The sequence below is a fragment of the Odocoileus virginianus genome, chromosome 1 (assembly GCF_023699985.2).
Source record: "Odocoileus virginianus isolate 20LAN1187 ecotype Illinois chromosome 1, Ovbor_1.2, whole genome shotgun sequence".
Classification (NCBI taxonomy): Eukaryota; Metazoa; Chordata; class Mammalia; order Artiodactyla; family Cervidae; genus Odocoileus; species Odocoileus virginianus.
The window spans coordinates 59,497,926-59,515,744 of record NC_069674.1 but is presented as its reverse complement, the minus strand read 5'-3'; the positions used below and the strand labels follow the sequence as shown (position 1 = coordinate 59,515,744).

Here is a 17,819-nt window from a genome sequence, read left to right as displayed (position 1 = left end):
TTTTTCTAAAAGTTCAATTAATCAAAAAGATTCAATTCAATAGAACATTGGTTTTATGATAAAATAATTTCTTCCAATAAGCCAGATGGTTTCTATAGTTGAAGAAACAATAAGTTGAAAATAATACATTTATAGGAGACTGTATATTAGCTTCCTGAAGTAGGAAATGGTAACCCACTCAAGTTTTCTTTCTTGGAAAATGCCATGGACAGAGGAGTCTGGAGGGCTACAATCCATGGGGTCGCAAAGAGTTGGAGACAACCAACCAACTGAGCACACACACAGCGCATGTATATTAGCATGTAAATTCATATATATATATATATATATATATACTCTGTAATTGTTTTAAACTATAAAAAGTTATGTTCCCCCTTAAGGACAGTGCTGTAAAACTGATTGAGTCACTTTGGAGGTTAAGTAATAGACATTCTGCAGAATAAAAATTATGGTGAGCTCAGTTGATGGGACATGGTGTGGATGAAAGAGTGCCGTTAATGCTCTAAGTGGATGAGACCTGGCTTCTTTCTTCTTACGCTATCAGACTGATCCTCACACAAGATGGTAGGCTAAAGAATGTGTGAGTTCAGCACAGAATTGCTGGCTAAGCACTGCTCTTTGGTGTTAGAGTCAGGGCTTTGTATTCAGGCAAAGACAGTTTGGAACTGTACTAAATCTTGCGTAGAGTCGTGAATTTCTTTGAGATATAGCGTGACATTTTATAAAATGGAGTGAAACTAAGCTCAGAGAGGTCACTTAACTTGCCCAAGATTCAACAGCTTGTACTTACTGATAGTAAAACTAGAATTTAAAGCCCAGTACTCTGATTCCCCAAGCCTTTATTTCCATTATGCATGTTTGTATTTTTTATGTACATTTCCAGTCCAATTTTTAAATGATTTTATTGATAGAAGACTTAAACTTGTAGTCACTTGACTTTTATAGTCTAGCCTAATTCCAACTCCCACATGTTTATACCTAGAATATTTACATGTAAGGTAAAATTCTGTCAGCAAAGGATAGATTGATTTCTAATCATTTCTTCTAAGTATTGTAATGATTTATTGAAACATGACCATGATTATTTCTCCACAGGCTGGTACAGAGGCTTTGCCTTAAAAAACCCGAATATCAAGGTAAAAATAATCACTTTTACTATAATTACGGGATTTTAAAGAAAGACAGTTAATTTACTTTATTTCATTATACAATTGAAATTACAGTTGGGACTCTTAGTTGAAATACTAAATGGCAATACAGATTTTCATAATTTTTGAAATTCCTTTGAACTTGGATTATACTTAAGACATGCTATTCAGATGATAACCCTGTGTCGCTCTTGAAATTTATACTGAGAAGACCTTAATAAGCTCATGATATATAAACAAAATCTTCTTGAAGTGTAAGTTTTGCAGAGAGCTAAATTAAAATTCAGGCAGTGGAAATATATATTCCAAAAGAAATAATGAATAGAGGTATTTAATCTTTGTTTTCTGTGATATCATTTGTAAAAGTTGGTGTGGAGAGTGGTTTATTTTAGGTATGTTATGAGTCCTTTTAGGTGTGAGGAGCTGAAATGTGGGAAAATCAAATTATAAAGAGTCCATCTTTCTTACCATTCCAGACAAAAACTAAGAGTCATTATTGTTTATATATTTCTATAAATCATAAGGAATTATAGTAGGAAGTAATATGATTTTTCTTTTACCTTTCCTTTGTGTAGTTTATGATGTTAACACTAATCCTTACTTCTATATTTTTATACTTTGTTCCTATCTTCCCATCTTTACCCATGCTACCCACATTCACTAATATTTTCTTACATGTCATGTTTATTTTTTGGTTTAATTCTGGTTTTCTTAGGATTGTAGATAAGAAAGTGTATCATTTCTCATTTCCAAAATATAAGTAATCTAATCTATTTTGCCTACATTTCTGTTTAAGTATACCTTTTTTCCTGGATCATCCAACTGTGTTAATTACTGTATTTCATTTATTTTAGGTTTTTCTAAAGGAGAGCCTATACTTTAGCTCTCATATAAAGTTATTTTTGGTCATCTGCAGGCACATGCATATGTAACTTCAATATTTTTCATTTAGAACATGCTTTAAAAAGTGTTAAGATTTGTTGCTTCTATTTCTCTTCTAAAGAACTTCAATTTCTGACTTCTTGTTAATTCCAATAATTACTCTTATTTTATATTCCTACTAAATTGAGGTAAATTTAAATTCCAAAGGAAAAGGTTTTTTTTTTTTTTTAAACCTATGCCTGTTTACTACTGTTGTATATACAGAGCTTGCTAGTTAAATTTTATGTTATCCTTGGACCCACAATGGTGATAATGTATTCAAATGACATTTGTTTTTCCTAAATATTTAATTGAATCTTCCATTTAATTGTACATAAAAAATCATTCAGAGAATATTGTCATTTAATGGATAATAAAATTGCTCTCTTTTTAAATTTTTTTTTCAATTTCTCATTTAGAACAAAGGAACAATTTCCTTGCCCTAGCCTTTCCCTACAATAAAGAGCTTTAAGCTAGCATGTCTTCTTTTGTTTAATTTTTGTTCCATCAGAATGGCAGCCTGGTGATGATTTGCTGCTATGTTTTCATTAAGGATCGTTCCTAAACATGTAATACACATACTGTTTCTAAATTCGTAGTAGTGCTATTTTTCAGTATGTATTTTCAAATAGACACATGAGTAGTTTGAAGAGAAGAAAAAGAACTACAACCAAGAGAAGCAAACTAAAACCCCTTTTTTCAAAACTGCAATATTAAAAAAAATTATTTAGCATGCTTTCTATATAGAATTCTTGAAAATACAAAAAAAATCTGTCATATGTAGAATATATTTTTGAGTGGGATTTAATGTTTTGGTTATATTTATTTTAAAGTATCTCTAAATTTGTAAACTGATAAATGGTAGAAATAAAATGACTGGTTCTAAGCTACATTAGATTTCACCTAGATAATGTGTTAGAGATTCCATCTTCCTGGTTTTGTTATGGTTGTGTGGTGATATTTTATATATATGACTTACGAAATTTACTCTGCTGTAATAGACAGCTAGCACCATAACCTTCATGTTTTCTCTTCCAGGGTATATTTCCTTCCAGCTATGTTCACTTGAAAAATGCCTGTGTAAAGAACAAAGGGTAAGAAATGAATTTTATTGATGGGGAGTTTTCACACAATCATTGCTTATTTTGGAATTTGAAAGACTTATTGTCTTGAAGAAATGAACCGATTCTTGCCATTGTTTGTGTTGTTAGATAAAAGACAGATGACATTAAGGCAGTTTGTGGAGAAAATGAAAGAACCACATCTATATGTTGGACACCAGTACAATCTAGGGCACTGGAGGTCTCTCATTGGAAATCATGGAATCTACCTAATCTTAAGCAAGAGGAGTTGGTTCTTCTTGGTTTCCTGTTGTGTAGGGAAGCAAGCAATCATAGCCATCAAATGCTGAGTCATATCTCAACCCAGGAATTTCCAAGATTCACTACTGATCATTAGTAGCTGAGTCTGTCATTATTTTCCTAATTGGGCTTAAAAACATATCCTTGTGTGTTATTGTTATTGTTCAGTCGCTAAGTCCTGTTCGATTCTCTGCAACCCCATGAACTGCAGCACACCAGGCTCCTCTGCCTCCCGCAATCTCCCAGAGTTTGCTCAAATTCATGTCCATTGAGTGGGTGATGCTATCCAACCATCTCATCCTCTGCCAACCCCTTCTCCTTTTGTCTTCAATCTTTCCCAGAATTAGGGTCTTTTCCCATGAGTCATCTCTTGGCATCAGGTAGCCAAAGTATTGGAGCTTCAGCTGATACTGAGCTTTAGCATCAGTCCTTCCGATGAATATTCAGGGTTGATTTCCCTTAAGATTGACTGGTCTGATCTCCTTGTAGTCCAAGGGACTCTCCAAGAGTCTTCTCCAGCATGACAGTTTGAAAGCATCAGTTCTCATGTGCTCAGTCTTCTTTATGGTCCAACTCTCACAACTATACATGACTACTGGAAAAACCACAGCTTTGACTTCTGTTGGCAAGGTAATGTCTCTGCTTTTTAATACACTGTCTAAGTTTGTCACAACTTTCCTTCCAAGGATCAAACATTTCTTTTAATGGGTCCAGTCACTGTCTGCAGTGATTTTGGAGCCCCCCAAAACATAATCTGTCTCTGTTTCCAGTTTTTCCCCATCTGTTTGCCATGAAGTGATGGGACCAGATGTCATGATCTTAGTTTTTTTAATGTTGAGTTTTAGGCCAGCATTTTCACTCTCCTCTTTCACTCTTATCAAGAAACTCTTTAGTTCCTCTTCACTTTCTGCCATTAGAATGGTATCATCTACATATCTGAGGTTGTTGATATTTCTTCTGGCAGGCTGGATTCCAGCTTGTGACTCATCCAGCCTGGCATTTCTCTTGATGTACTTTGCCTGTAAGTTAAACAAGCAGGGTGACAATATACATCCTTGACATACTCTTTTCCCAGTTTTGAAGCAGTCCATTATTCTATGTTGGGTTCTAACTGTTGCTTCTTGACTTGCATATAGGTTTCTCAGGAGACAGGTAAGGTGGTCTGGTATTCCCATCTCTTGAAGAATTTTCCACAGTTTGCTGTGATCCACACAGTCAAAGGCTTTAGTGTAGTCAGTGAGGCAGAAGATGTTTTTCTGGAATTCCATTGCTTTCTCTGTGATCCAGTGAATGTTAACAATTTGATCTTTGGTTCCTCTGCCTTTTCTAAGCCCATTTTGTACATCTGGAAGTTCTCAATGCACATACTACTGAAGCCTAACTTGAAGGATTTTGAGTATAATCTTGCTAGCATATAAAATAAGCACAATTATCTGGTAGTTTGAACATTCTTTGCCACTGCCCTTCTTTGGGTTTCGAATGAAAACTGACCATTTCCAGTCCTGTGGCCACTGCTGGGTTTTCCAAATTTGCTAACATATTAAGTACAGCACTCTAACGGCATCATCTTTTAGGATTTGAAATAGCTTAACTGGAATTCTATCATCTCTACTAGCTTTGCTTGTAGTAATACTTCCTAAGACCAACTTGACCTCACATTCCAGGATGTCTGGCTTTAGGTGAGTGACCATACCATCATGGTTATCCCGGTCATTAAGACCTTTTTTGATAGTAACAATAGTAAGTACTTAAAACATTAGATTGAAAATATATTTCTAATAATAATAATTGCCACTACTATTACTCTTTTAATCAATGTGTGTTCTTCAGAAATGTTGTGCAGCTATAACCCACCAGAAATGAGTCAGAGTTATCAGTCCTTTTGGAATTCTCCAACCAGAGTCTATCCAACCCTCCTCAAGTAAACCAAGGGACTGTCCAGAAAACACACACTTACTCTTTGTTCTGACCTTTCTGGCCTGGTGACCTGGATCTTTCTACCCTGCCCCTTAAAGGATCCACCTGGGCCAACCCCTGTAGCCAGTCTCTTTGCTGCCTTTGCCCCAAACCCAACCCTGATCCTAAAAACCCTCCAGAGTAGAGAGCCACCCTGCCCCCATCTTGCATGCAGACTGAGAAAGAGAAAATAGACAGCATGCTAGCAAAGATGATGTCAAGCATCGTTCTGTGTACTTTAAGTCCTCTCTCTGAAAATGCGTTGTGGTAGGACATAGTTTTAATTGAAACAAGTACCTTGTTTGTTTGTCCTAGCCAGTAACTGGTGAATATCTGACTCCCTTGAGTCTGAGGAAGTTTAACAATAGGTAAAATTGTCTCAAAATTTGGTCCTGTTAGTTTAACACTTGGTGTGGGTTCGACACCTAACACAGGGCATGATGAGCATTATACAGCAAGAGAACCTCAGGGTAGAACCAAAGTTTATTTTCTTAAAAAAAAAAAAGTTAGAATTGATGGAGACTTTAGGTTCTAGGACCGTTAACTGGAAGAAAAACTTTAACCTGAAAACATTCCAGAACACGTATTGCCAGATGATTGCTTTCCCAGAGAGCAGTCTCTTTAGGCTTTTGATGTTGCCTGTCTTATTTTAAGGGGATTAGCAGGCTGATGGCCCACCGGGATGAAATAACTGCAATATACATCTCAGAATAACTCAACAGAATATAATTTCAAGGGCAGTTACTTATGCCAGACTCTTTGAATGTTGGTTTTGGTATAATTAAGAGGAAACAGCTGCCTCACCTAAAATGGCAATTTTGTGCTTCTTAAAAATGTACATTTTGGTTGTGCAAACCCCAGACCAACTTCCCACAGACTAAATTGCCTTTAAATTCTTTCCTGGGTCTCAGAGCAATGCAAGACTGATGGGGTTGGGGGGTGGGGGTCCTTAAATTATAGTTGTGACTGGTGAGGTCACTTCTTTGTTGTTTAATTCTTGCTACAGTCATGTAAGTTTTTAAATGCTAAGTAGGTTGTTAAGTTTTCTTGGGAATTCATTCTTGCTGCCCAGACTTTGCATCTCTCATTTTATAATGCCTGTCTCCAAATACTCATCATTTAAATTGCAACAGCTGCTTGAAAAGCAAAATAAATGCACTACCATTTGAAAATGTCAATTATGTAGACTTGATAAAAGGTTCTGTATATGTCACAGTTCATATATTACTGTTTACTTTTATTTCTGGTTTTACATCTTCAGCTATGTTTAAGCTCTAGAAAGAAGTAAAATATTCTCAGGATATTTTAGCAGCAGTATGAAATGAGGCTCTGTTGGTGAAGAAATCAAGGCAAGATTTTAATTCCCATACTTGCCGAGAAAACTTTACAAAAGACAGTTATGTACACTTTGGACTTAACATCAAGAAGGTACACAGAACAGTTAATAGCCTCATGATAAGAAATAAAAATTTCCGTTGATCATCTGCATAACATGGTTCAGTGTCCACTGAACACTGAATATTGTCCTTAGAAAAAGATGCTCAAATGAAGAAGATAATCCCCCTCAGTATGGTCAATTAGCATACTTTTGGGAAGTAGTATTAAAGGCACTTACCCATTTTAACCTGCACAAAAATGAAGAATTTTAAAAAAGAAATGAGAGATTGAAAAAAACAAAGGTTATTGTATGTCAAAGATAGGATGCAGAAGTCAAATTCAATCTGTTTTTTTTTTCTCTCCATCTCCTTATATATATGCTTAGCATCAGGACCACCATAGATAATAATATTGGTATGAATATTTTCCAAGTATAGTTTCTGACACATAGAAAAGAAATAGAGGGAATATATTACCCTAATCATGGAGAGGAGCATTCTGCAATGGATATTCAAATACCTGTAATGTCTTAAACCCTTTATAAGTTCTGGGATGCATGACAACATTACTGATAGTAATCATTTTTCATTGTCCTGTTTGCAAGTAATGAAAATGAGGTGTTAATGAGATCAAGTGAGTATTCAGTCAGTACCTCAGTGTCTAGTTGTTTATAATACTGAGTTAGTTTGGATGTTTGCAGCCATCGTATCCTGATCATTGAATGAGGCTTTCACTCTCTTTGAGCCCAGTGGTCATAGCGCTTGGAAGGCAAGAGCTATCTCGCAGTCTAGATAGCCTGGTAACCTCATGTTACATACAAGGACTTTTGGACTTGGAGAATTTAAGTGAGTTGCTGTTTATAGGTCAAACTGTGCCTGGCGCACAACCTTACTGATACTGTTGCTTCACCACACTGCTTAAACTTTGATCTAGATGAAGCGGCTGGTCATTCTGGTGTTGTACTGCCATAACCCATATCACATTGCTCACGCAAGTTCATATTCAGATCCTGGTTTCTGTTTGCAGAACCAAAAATAACTAGGCAGCTTCCTTTCCTAGTTGGTCTTTTAGAATATTTAAAAGATTATTGGCTATGTCATTCGCATATATGCTTGTTGTTCAATTTCACAGACAATTTGAAATGGTTATTCCCACTGAAGACTCTGTGATCACAGAAATGACATCAACATTAAGAGACTGGGGAACTATGTGGAAACAACTTTATGTGGTACGTAACTTTTTAATGGCATCGTTTTTTCAGTAGAGAACTGTTTCAAAAAATATCTGAACAGGGATCAGTGTCAACTAGTATTTGAGCACCTGCTGTAAGTCACTACTACTCCTGTGGGAATTGGGGATAGAGAGCTTAATACAAAATAGTCTGATTTTTATCCCTATGTCCATCCAGCATGGATTTTGTAAGGTCTTTTTCAACCTGCACGAAGGTAAAAAATTACTTTCCTGGCATCTAATCAAATAGGATGATGTACATGGAACCTAGATTTAGGCTTTCTGAATAATTTTAATTGTCACAGAGAAATAAGCTTATTTTTCAATATAATTTTCATAATGATGACATTCAATTATATTCTAATTCTCTGTACATTGCTCAAGTATACTAAAAATGATAATCTATTTAGAATCAATGAGAAGATTCTAGAACTACAAGAGAAAGGGATGCTTTTTGGGGAAAAAAGGAGCCAGTGTTTTGGGTATATACGTATATATGGCTTTCCAGGTGATGCTAGTGGTAAAGAACCTGCTTGCCAGTGCAGGAGACAGAGAAGTTGCAGGCTCAATCCCTGTGTCAGAAAGATCCCCTGGAGGAAGGGGCAGTCCACTCCAGTATTCTTGCCTGAAGAATGCCATGGACAGAGGACCCTCGCAGGCTACAATTCACAGGGTCACAAACAGTTGAACACAACTGAAGCATGCACACAAACACGTACCTATTTACATATTATACTTACTGAGAACCTTCTATGTTGCAAACTCTGTAAGAACTACTCTATATGTAGTATCTCATTTAAGCCTTACCAACCACTCAAGGAAATAAAGACTATGATCATCCCTAGCTTACAAATGAAGAAAATTGAGAGTGAAGTACTTACTGGAGGCCAAGCAGTTGAAAAATGACTATGACTAAGCTGGGATTCACATGTAAATCTAGCATCCTCACTGAAGCACTGTCTGTGGGGAATTGCCTGCGATGTTTTGGGAAAGATGAGTTTATTTCTTCTTTGATTTTCAAAGGAATTTAGTGAACAGCTTAGTCATTTGAAGGGATGTGCTCAAAATACAAAGGTGTACTTATCCTGACAACACGATTTGAAATAGCCTATCAAAGAAAAGAATCCAAATTAGTGAGGGACATGGACAAAGAAAGACCATTTTTATTCTCTGCTCCATAGAAAATGCAATAGGATATTTCACTGAGGCAAGAAAATCTTTAAAAGTCACTAATAAAAACCCATTTGATGTTGGATTTCTCTGACCATGCCCTCCTGGAGCTGGTGGCTTTAGGGCTCACTACTAAAATCCACAAGATGATCTTAGATGAAACATGGCATCTAGGCTTTGCTGGGGTGCAGTAAATGCTCTGTCAGGATAACTGAACTCGGGCTCTGGGCTGGGAGAGTACGAAGGAAATGCAGATCTCCTTTTTAGATTTTAAAAATTTGTCTTGGAAAGAATAAAACCCAAGTATTATTTCACTTAATATTGCACAACATTAAGATGGAAATTAAAACTATGTGAACTGTGCAAATCGCTGCATCCTAAATACCCACCATAAAAATAATGACAGTGTAAGTGTGAACCATTAATTGAGCTAAGTGATGAGCACTTTCCCTTTTATGTAGCTGCTAGTGAGGATCAAAGTTGAATTCCTCTTGATTCTGCCTCATCTAGCTATTTTTACCTGCTTTTGAGGCTGTGAGCATCTATTTTGGGGACTACTTGATTGGCTTGAAAATCTACGTGCTGTAAGCTCTAAGAGTAACTCCCTTACCTCCTACCATCCTGAGTGATGGAGATAAATGATTATTTCAAAGTTTCCTTGAATACTGGAATAATAGTTCTCTGAGGAACAAATATAAAATTTAACCTGGAGATACTAGATTTTTAACCCTGAGAATTTGGCTGACTTGGATATGTTGGACCTTTTGATTTCTCTTTTCCTAGTTTAAATGTTTTTGTTCAAGTTCATCATGCATAAGTGTATCAGGGTACTTACGGTCTTTTCTAACAGCTTTAAGGTGCCTAGCTTCTCCACTGGAAGGTATTTGATGAGCTACTCATATGTTGTCAATGGTAACCAGTATATGAGATATACTTTATCTTAATATAACGTAGAACATTTAGCATTAAAAAAAAAAAAAACATGGTAGATGTTCAAGAAGTGCTATTTGCTTTCTTCAGTACATTGGTCATGGTCTAAATAATGTCCTTTAAAGTATCACTTAATAAAATAGCAGTAACAACAAAAACTTTAGGTGAAATACAGATCATCTTCTACCAAGAACCTTTGTGCAGGCCTTCGGCTGGGTATTGCACAGCTCTCTTCCCTGCAACTTTACCAGGTAGTTTTTATTCTCAAATCTTATCAGAGATAATCTATCTAGGGTCACATGCTAAGTAGGAAAACCTGACTGTACATTGTCTGCTGCTCCAAAATTTATATTATTTCCATCTTGAGGCAAATCAACACTTGCTCATTCTCTACAATGCTAAAATACTTACAGTTCATTTTTTGCAGGTGAATGTTGCAGAAGTTTTCTGATATATTGTAAAAATGTTGATGTATTTTTCTATTTTAAGTGTTTATTTACCCTGCCTCTTTCATTGAACATTAAATTAAAAGCATTTTTCATGTTTCCTGAAGAGTCTTCTTAACTATCCTTTTTTTTTTTTTTAATCTAGATTTTAAAGAGGCATCATTTTCTGGCTAGCTATCAAAACAGTTGTGTACTGTTTTTGTGCATTAGTGGGGAGGGTGCTACAGTATGTCACTGTTCTGGCCACCCCTTTCTGAAAGGGAGAGCAGACCGACTGGTTTTTCTTTTTGTAAATCCAACCTCTTCTCAGCTCAATGTGCTCTTGAGCTTAAGTGCTAGAGGTGACATTGTTAGGAAATCAAGCCCATCCCTCTGAATAACACCAGGACACCTTCCCAGAAAGCAAGACAGGTGCCTTTCACATGGTGGTGGTCATGTTAAGCAGGAGTTGGCTGTCTCCGTGCCACATGAGATTTGGCTTGTATTATCTCTACCTTAGGTAAATAATTTCTTTGACTACTTGAGTGGACTTTTCCTTCTGCCCGTGGAGTTCCTCAAGTTTTTTTGAGTTTTAATTTTTTAATTAATTTTTAATTGAAGTATAGTTGATTTATAATGTGTTAGTTTTAGATGAAGAACAGAGAGATTCAGTTATATATATATGTATATGTATGTGTATGTGTGTGTATGTATGTGTATATATGAAAGTGAAACTGTTAGTCGCTCAGTCATGTCCAACTCTTTGTGACCCCTTGGACTATAGCCCACCAAGCTCCTCTGTCCGTGGAATTCTCCAGGCGAGAATACTGGAATGGGTTGCCATCCCCTTCCCCAGGGGATCTTCCTGACCCAGTAAAGGAACCCAGGTCTCCTGCATTGCAGGCAGATTCTTTACTGTTTGAGCCCCCCACCAGGGAAGTTCATGTGTATGTGTGTGTATTATTTTTCAGATTATGTTCCATTATAGATTATTCCAAGATACTAAATATAGTTTGTGCACTATACAGCTATAGTTCCCTATGCTATACAGTTCCCTTGTTGTTTATCTGTTTTATATATAGTAGTATGTGTCTGCTAATCCCAAACTCCTAATTTAACACCCCCCCCCTTTTCCCCTTTGATAACAGTGTTTGTTTTCTGTGTCTGTGTCTTTCTGTTTTATAAATAAGTTCACTTGTATCATTTTTTTTAGATTCAAAGTATGATTGATATCATATGATATTTGTCTTCGTCTGGCTTCCTTCCCTTAGTATGATAATCCCTAGGTCCGTTCTCCTCAAATTTTTCTTGATCTTCCCTGCTTATTCTCTTATGTGATCTAAATAGAACGCACCTCTCAAGATTCCCTAAAGCTCCTTTAAATCAAGGTGTTTCTCCCTTCATTCTCCTGCTGCTGGGACTACACAGGGCAGTTTCAGCCACTGTGGTTGGAGCTCACATCAGATGAAGAACACAGGCATTGACCAGCGGCTTACAGTAGTATTGCACTGCAGCGCTCTTACGATGACTTCTATGGGAGTGTATGACATGAGGAGAGCGTGAGAGATCGTAGAACAGGCTCAGGAGAGTGCTATAGGAGTTGAGAGCAAGATCACTTCTATCTCAGAGTATCAGGGATGGTGTCATGGAGAACATTTCTTGCTCAACTGGCGCATTGTCTAACCTGGTCAAGAAAACACTTCCAGTCACCAAGCATCAATGAAGCAGAAGATCCATCTCTACCTTTTTTTTTCCTAAAGAATTTTATGACTATCTTTATCCATCACACAGACTTTGGTATTTTGGCAGCTTATCTCTGTAGAGGACTTCTGGTAAATGATAATCTCAATACTTTCATACCATTATTCATATAGCCTATTAATAATTTTCATAGAACATGAAAGCATAGCTTCTGCTTAAGAAAGATGAAGAGTTAATGAAAGGTGAAATACTTACCAAAGGCTTACCCTAAATATCTGTGGGTAAGAGACATACACTTAGATTTTGATAAAGATGCAGTATTTATAAAAGGGTTTACTCTGGATCAAAACTGTAATGATAACAGCACTAGCAACACCTGATACTTGCATGGTATTTATGGTGGGTCAAACATCATTCTCAGAGTTTTAATATATGAAGTCATCAATCTTCGTAACAAGCCTATGAGATAGGTACTGTGATAGCCACTCTGCAGATAGGAAAACGAGCACCATGAGGTTGATACATTGCCACGGGTTTTTTAGCCAGTGAAGGGCAAAATTAGAATGCAGAGGGAGATAGTTTGTCTTTCAAGTCTGTGCTCTTAATCACTGTCTTATCAGGCTCTCTTCACAAATATTATATCTAATAACCTTTCATGTGCATGTTTCACAGATGACAAAAGCCATACTCAAAGCCTATAAAACTAGTTAAGTGGCAAAACCAAGATTTGAAGCCAGGAGTTTAACCAATCTCCTTTTCAACTGAGCCTCCTCACTTGATGAATTTCACAAGAGATTAGCTTGAATTTACAAGAAAATTTAATAAGTAAGAAAGAAAACATTTTTTTAAAGTCTAAATACTGGCCAGATGCTAGCAGTGAAAATTTATCAATAAGCGAGCATTAGAGTCCTCTATGTACCCAGCTTCTGATGGGAAACATTAAAGCATTAAGACCAACACACAAGAAATAATTGAAAAATAAGATTTTCCTTTGAATTGGCTTTCATTGCATGCAGCCATACTTCAGAGAAGGGAGAAAAGCATGTGAGCAGGAGCTGTCAGGGACGATTTCCTGAGGCAGGTGGAAGTCAGTTGTAGCCTTGAAGGACAGTAGAATTGGATAGAGCTAAAGAAAGAGAGGATTTGAGGTGGAAAGGGAAGCGGAGAATGTAGAGTCAGAGATCGGGCCAAACTCAGGTGTGGAGACGTCATCAGGATCCTGTGACATGATGTGTGTTTTGGGGAGCCTGAGAAATGAAGTTGGATTTAGATTCTTGGGCAGGAGAGCAGCATCGTGAAACAGGGTGAAAGGATGTAGAGAAGCGAGTGCATTTCAGGACCAGAGGAGAGAGTTTGTTAATGGAAAGTCTGTCTTCAGAGTGCCGAGCACATAGAGGGTAAACGGGACTGCTCCTCTGTGGTTACCCTGTGTCTCAGAGTCTGACCACTGGATCTCCACATTCGCGTGTTTCCTAGAGAAATGAAGGTGATCTCTTCCACCGACTGTGGCACATCATGAATGAAATCCTGGATCTGCGGCGGCAGGTGTTGGTGGGGCACCTCACCCATGACCGGATGAAGGATGTGAAGCGCCACATCACCGCCCGCCTGGACTGGGGCAACGAGTGAGTACCTGCCACCCTGGGGATGAGCTCTGGTGGGTGCACACGAGGGTGTGACTGCAACAGTGGTGTGAGCCACTGTGTGCTTGTAGCTCTGGAAAACTTTCCAGTTTTCTCCTTGGGGGGGCTTTGTGCAGACTGTCACTGCTGGAGCTGAGAACGGCATCTTCTAGGGCTGGTGTGGGTCCCGGACGTTCTCAGTTCTCTACTGCCCTGTGTGGTCTGACAGTGTGCATGTGCTCACGAAATACAAAATGTTCACTGGGGTCAATCAGGTATGACTTCCACGGAGAGTACTACTACTACTGTGTGCTCAGTTGCCTCTGACTCTTTGCAACCCCATGGACTGAAGCCCACCAGGCTTTCCGGTCCATGGACTTTTCCAGGCAAGAATACGGGAGTGGATTGCCATTTCCTTCTCCACACTGAGAGTACATCTTGTTTCAAAAAGGCTTTAGGTTTGACATGTGTATGTCTTTCTAAATACATTCCTCTTTTCTGTTGTGGTCATAGATTGTTGATGTTATGCGGAGGGAGATGGCTTCTGTTAAAAGTCTTAGGGACAGGGATCCTGGGTGGTGGTGGGGAAAGGCTGAGGGGTGGCTTTCATCACTGCCCTGATTCTACCTGTGCATATATGTTAGTGTCTTTTGAGGAGCTGCTTGGGAAAACTTGCTAAAAAGTTGATCTTGACCAAGATTTGCTCTTAAATAAGACATAAGTGACTAATCTAATAGCCAAGTACTTTAAATAGTAAATCTAGTCACTTAAAGCAGTGATCAAGGCTGATGTTGTGCTAAATATGAATGTTAATATACGGGTGAGAAATTAGAATAAGCCAACTTTGACTATGATGTTAGGCTTATGTGGGCTCAAGCATAAGGAAGGTAACTGGTCCCTCGGTATCCTAAAAGGTCATGGCCTCCCTCTCTCCCCAAATCCCCATTCATTGTTTGGACCTTCAGAGCATCTTCTGTTCAGTTCAGTTGCTCAGTCGTGTTTGACTCTTTGTGATCCCATGAACTGCAGCATGCCAGGCCTCCCTGCCCATCACCAACTCCCAGAGTTTACCAAACTCATGTCCATTGAGTCGGTGATGCCATCCAGCCATTTCATCCTCTGTCATCCCCTTCTCCTCCAGCCTTCAATCTTTCCCAGCATCAGGGTTTTTTTCCAATGAATCAGCTCTTCACATCAGGTAGCCAAAGTATTGGAGTTTCAGCTTCAACATCAGTCCTTCCAATGAACACCCAGGACTGATCTTGCAGTCCAAGGGACTCTCAAGAGTCTTCTCCAACACCACAGTTTAAAAGCATCTATTCTTCGGCGCTCAGCTTTCTTTATAGTCCAACTCTCACATCCATACATGACTACTGGAAAAACCATAGCCTTGACTAGATGCACCTTTATTGACAAAGTAATGTCTTTGCTTTTTAACATGCTGCCTAGGTTGGTCATCACTTTCCTTCCAAGGAGTAAGCATCTTTTAATTTCATGGCTGCAGTCACCATCTGTAGTGATTTTGGAGCCCCCCAAAATAAAGTCAGCCACTGTTTCCACTATTTCCCCATCTATTTGCTATGAAGTGATGGGACCAGATGCCATGATCTTAGTTTTCTGAATGTTGAGCTTTAAGCCAACTTTTTCACTCTCCTCTTTCACTTTCATCAAGAGGCTCTTTAGTTCTTCACTTTCTGCCATAAGGGTGGTATCATCTGCATATCTGAAGTTATTGATATTTCTCCTGGCAATCTTGATTCCAGTTTGTGTTTCTTCCAGCCCAGCGTTTCTCATGATGTACTCTGCATATAAGTTAAATAAGCAGGGTGACAATATATAGCCTTGATGTACTCCTTTTCCTATTTGGAACCAGTCTGTTGTTCCATGTCCAGCTCTAACTATTGCTTCCTGACCTTTCTCAAGAGGCAGGTCAGGTGGTCTGGTATTCCCATCTCTTCCAGAATTTTCCATAGTTTATTGTGATTCACACAGTTTATTGTGATCCTGTGTGGATCAGGACATCTTAGAGCAACAGAAAAAAGGAAAAGCAGACAGGAAAGGAGAAGGCAGTAAAAGAGACCACAGATGAATTTTCCTCTTACCGAATCTGGAAAAACCAATTTGAAATCAAGAGTAATGCTTCCTTTAAGTATAGGACATCACTTTATCAGAAGGCAGTTTTGATTCCTGCTAAGACATCATATACTACAGGAGTGAAGTATATAACACATTTTAAAGCTCTATCTTGTCCAGAGTCCTTCTGTTATTTCGCTGAGTGAGCTGTGCCATTCATCCTTTTATAGACAGTCAAGAGAGCAGCCCTAATTCAGTTATCTCGGGGAGATTCATTCCTTATGGGAAATCAAGGGCAGGGGTAGAATACAGCAAGACACTGCACTCGGAACTCTCCTCTTTAAAGATGTGAGGCAAATTCCTGAGCCCTCCTTGACTCCAGTTTCTTCGCTTGTCGCTTGTCGAAGGGGTAAGTTGGACCAGAAGAGATCTAAGGCCCCATCCACTCCAGACCAATGTGATTCACAGCAAGGAGCGCTTCCTGAGAGATGGGGTATGCCAGCCATGTGCAGGGGGCCTCCAGTCTCACTGTGTGTGATGGGGTGGCCCTTTGAGGGGTAGATCTGAAGACTGTTTGTCCATGACCTAGGCTGCCCATCTTTCATGTTTCGAATGTTTTTGAATGTTTTTCCTTTTTGTTTTGAAAAAACTTGGTTCTCTGAATCATATTGGCCCTTAGTCATCATGCCAGTTCTCCTTTAAAAGACTAGTTTGTAAATAGGAAGAAAGTTGGATGAAGTTAGCTTATCAAAAATATCTTAGAAATACAGAGCAGGCAAGAAGATGATACTTTTTCAGTTTTAGGAAGGAAGATGATGACATAAGGAAGGGAAAAGAGGGAAAAACATTAATTATGACTGAATCATGGCTCAGTTTTGACTCATGTAAGTTCCAGCTTATGCTTTGGGCAATTCTATGGCTAATTTACGATAAGTTGGTAAAACATGGATGTATGAAAATGAGCAATATAATTTATTTAGATCATCCTCAAATTCATGAATTTTCAGAGGTCTGATTTTGCTTTCTTTGAGTTTGACAACTTATTTAAAATGACTTACAGTTTACAGATTGTGCATTTACTGTATTTCTTTAAATATAGTTTTCTTACTGAAAGGGAAAAACTAAAGTGGAGGAAACTTGGGAGGAGGAGGAGATAGTCGTCTCATTCCCTATCAGGGCCGTCAGAAGTGTTCTTGCCTGAAAGCCTCAAACAGAGTTGCAACAGTGGCCGCCTCTCCCTTCTCCACAGAGCCCTGTGCTGTCTTTTGATGTTTCTGTGATGGTACTGGAGGGAGAATCAATTCATTCTTCCTTCCTGATGTCCCAGAGCAGTTCAGTGACTGTGTTAACATAAAACCAACCCCTGATGCCAGGTCAAAACCTCAAGGTCAGACTTCCCTCTCCTCCACTCTATGTTCTAGAACAAAATTATGTCTAGTTTCCAGGCCAGCACAATGAGGAAGGGTTTCTGTGGTAATAGTTTGTGTGCTAAAGGCTCCCCACTCTGTAGAACCAAGGACCCAGTGCAAAAGCGTTGCACCAAGAGGGTCGGCCCATCCCCACCCCATCCCTGTTTCCTTACCTTTATCATCTTCTGTTTCTCAAGTTATAACCAGTGTTCAGCCTACTTACTTAGTCCGAGCACAGTAAAAGGTTATGATAAGGTAAAAAGTTTGGGTGAGAGAAGCACAATGGGTGATGTATTGAATTGTAGAGTGATACAGTTAAGATAATTATTTTAAATATATTCTGCTGAGGTAACGTTTCTTCCAAACATTTGCAATTTGTTTTCTAGACAACTGGGACTGGACCTGGTACCTAGGAAAGAGTATGCAATGGTGGATCCAGAGGACATCAGCATTACTGAGCTCTACCGATTGGTAGGTATAGGAACCTGTGGCTCAC

At 38.4% G+C, this 17,819-nt stretch overlaps 1 protein-coding gene across 2 annotated transcripts in view; it reads left to right on the top strand.

Moving 5' to 3' along the window:
• The window catches only part of DOCK4 (dedicator of cytokinesis 4), a 470,931-nt gene that overhangs the window by 204,944 nt on the left and 248,168 nt on the right, over window positions 1-17,819 (top strand). For both annotated transcript variants that reach the window (XM_070468527.1, XM_070468524.1), the window contains exons 3-7: window positions 1,096-1,136; window positions 3,108-3,163; window positions 7,895-7,991; window positions 13,696-13,844; window positions 17,710-17,794. In XM_070468527.1, coding sequence (XP_070324628.1) covers window positions 1,096-1,136; window positions 3,108-3,163; window positions 7,895-7,991; window positions 13,696-13,844; window positions 17,710-17,794 — 428 coding nt within the window. The remainder of the gene's footprint in view (window positions 1-1,095; window positions 1,137-3,107; window positions 3,164-7,894; window positions 7,992-13,695; window positions 13,845-17,709; window positions 17,795-17,819) is intronic.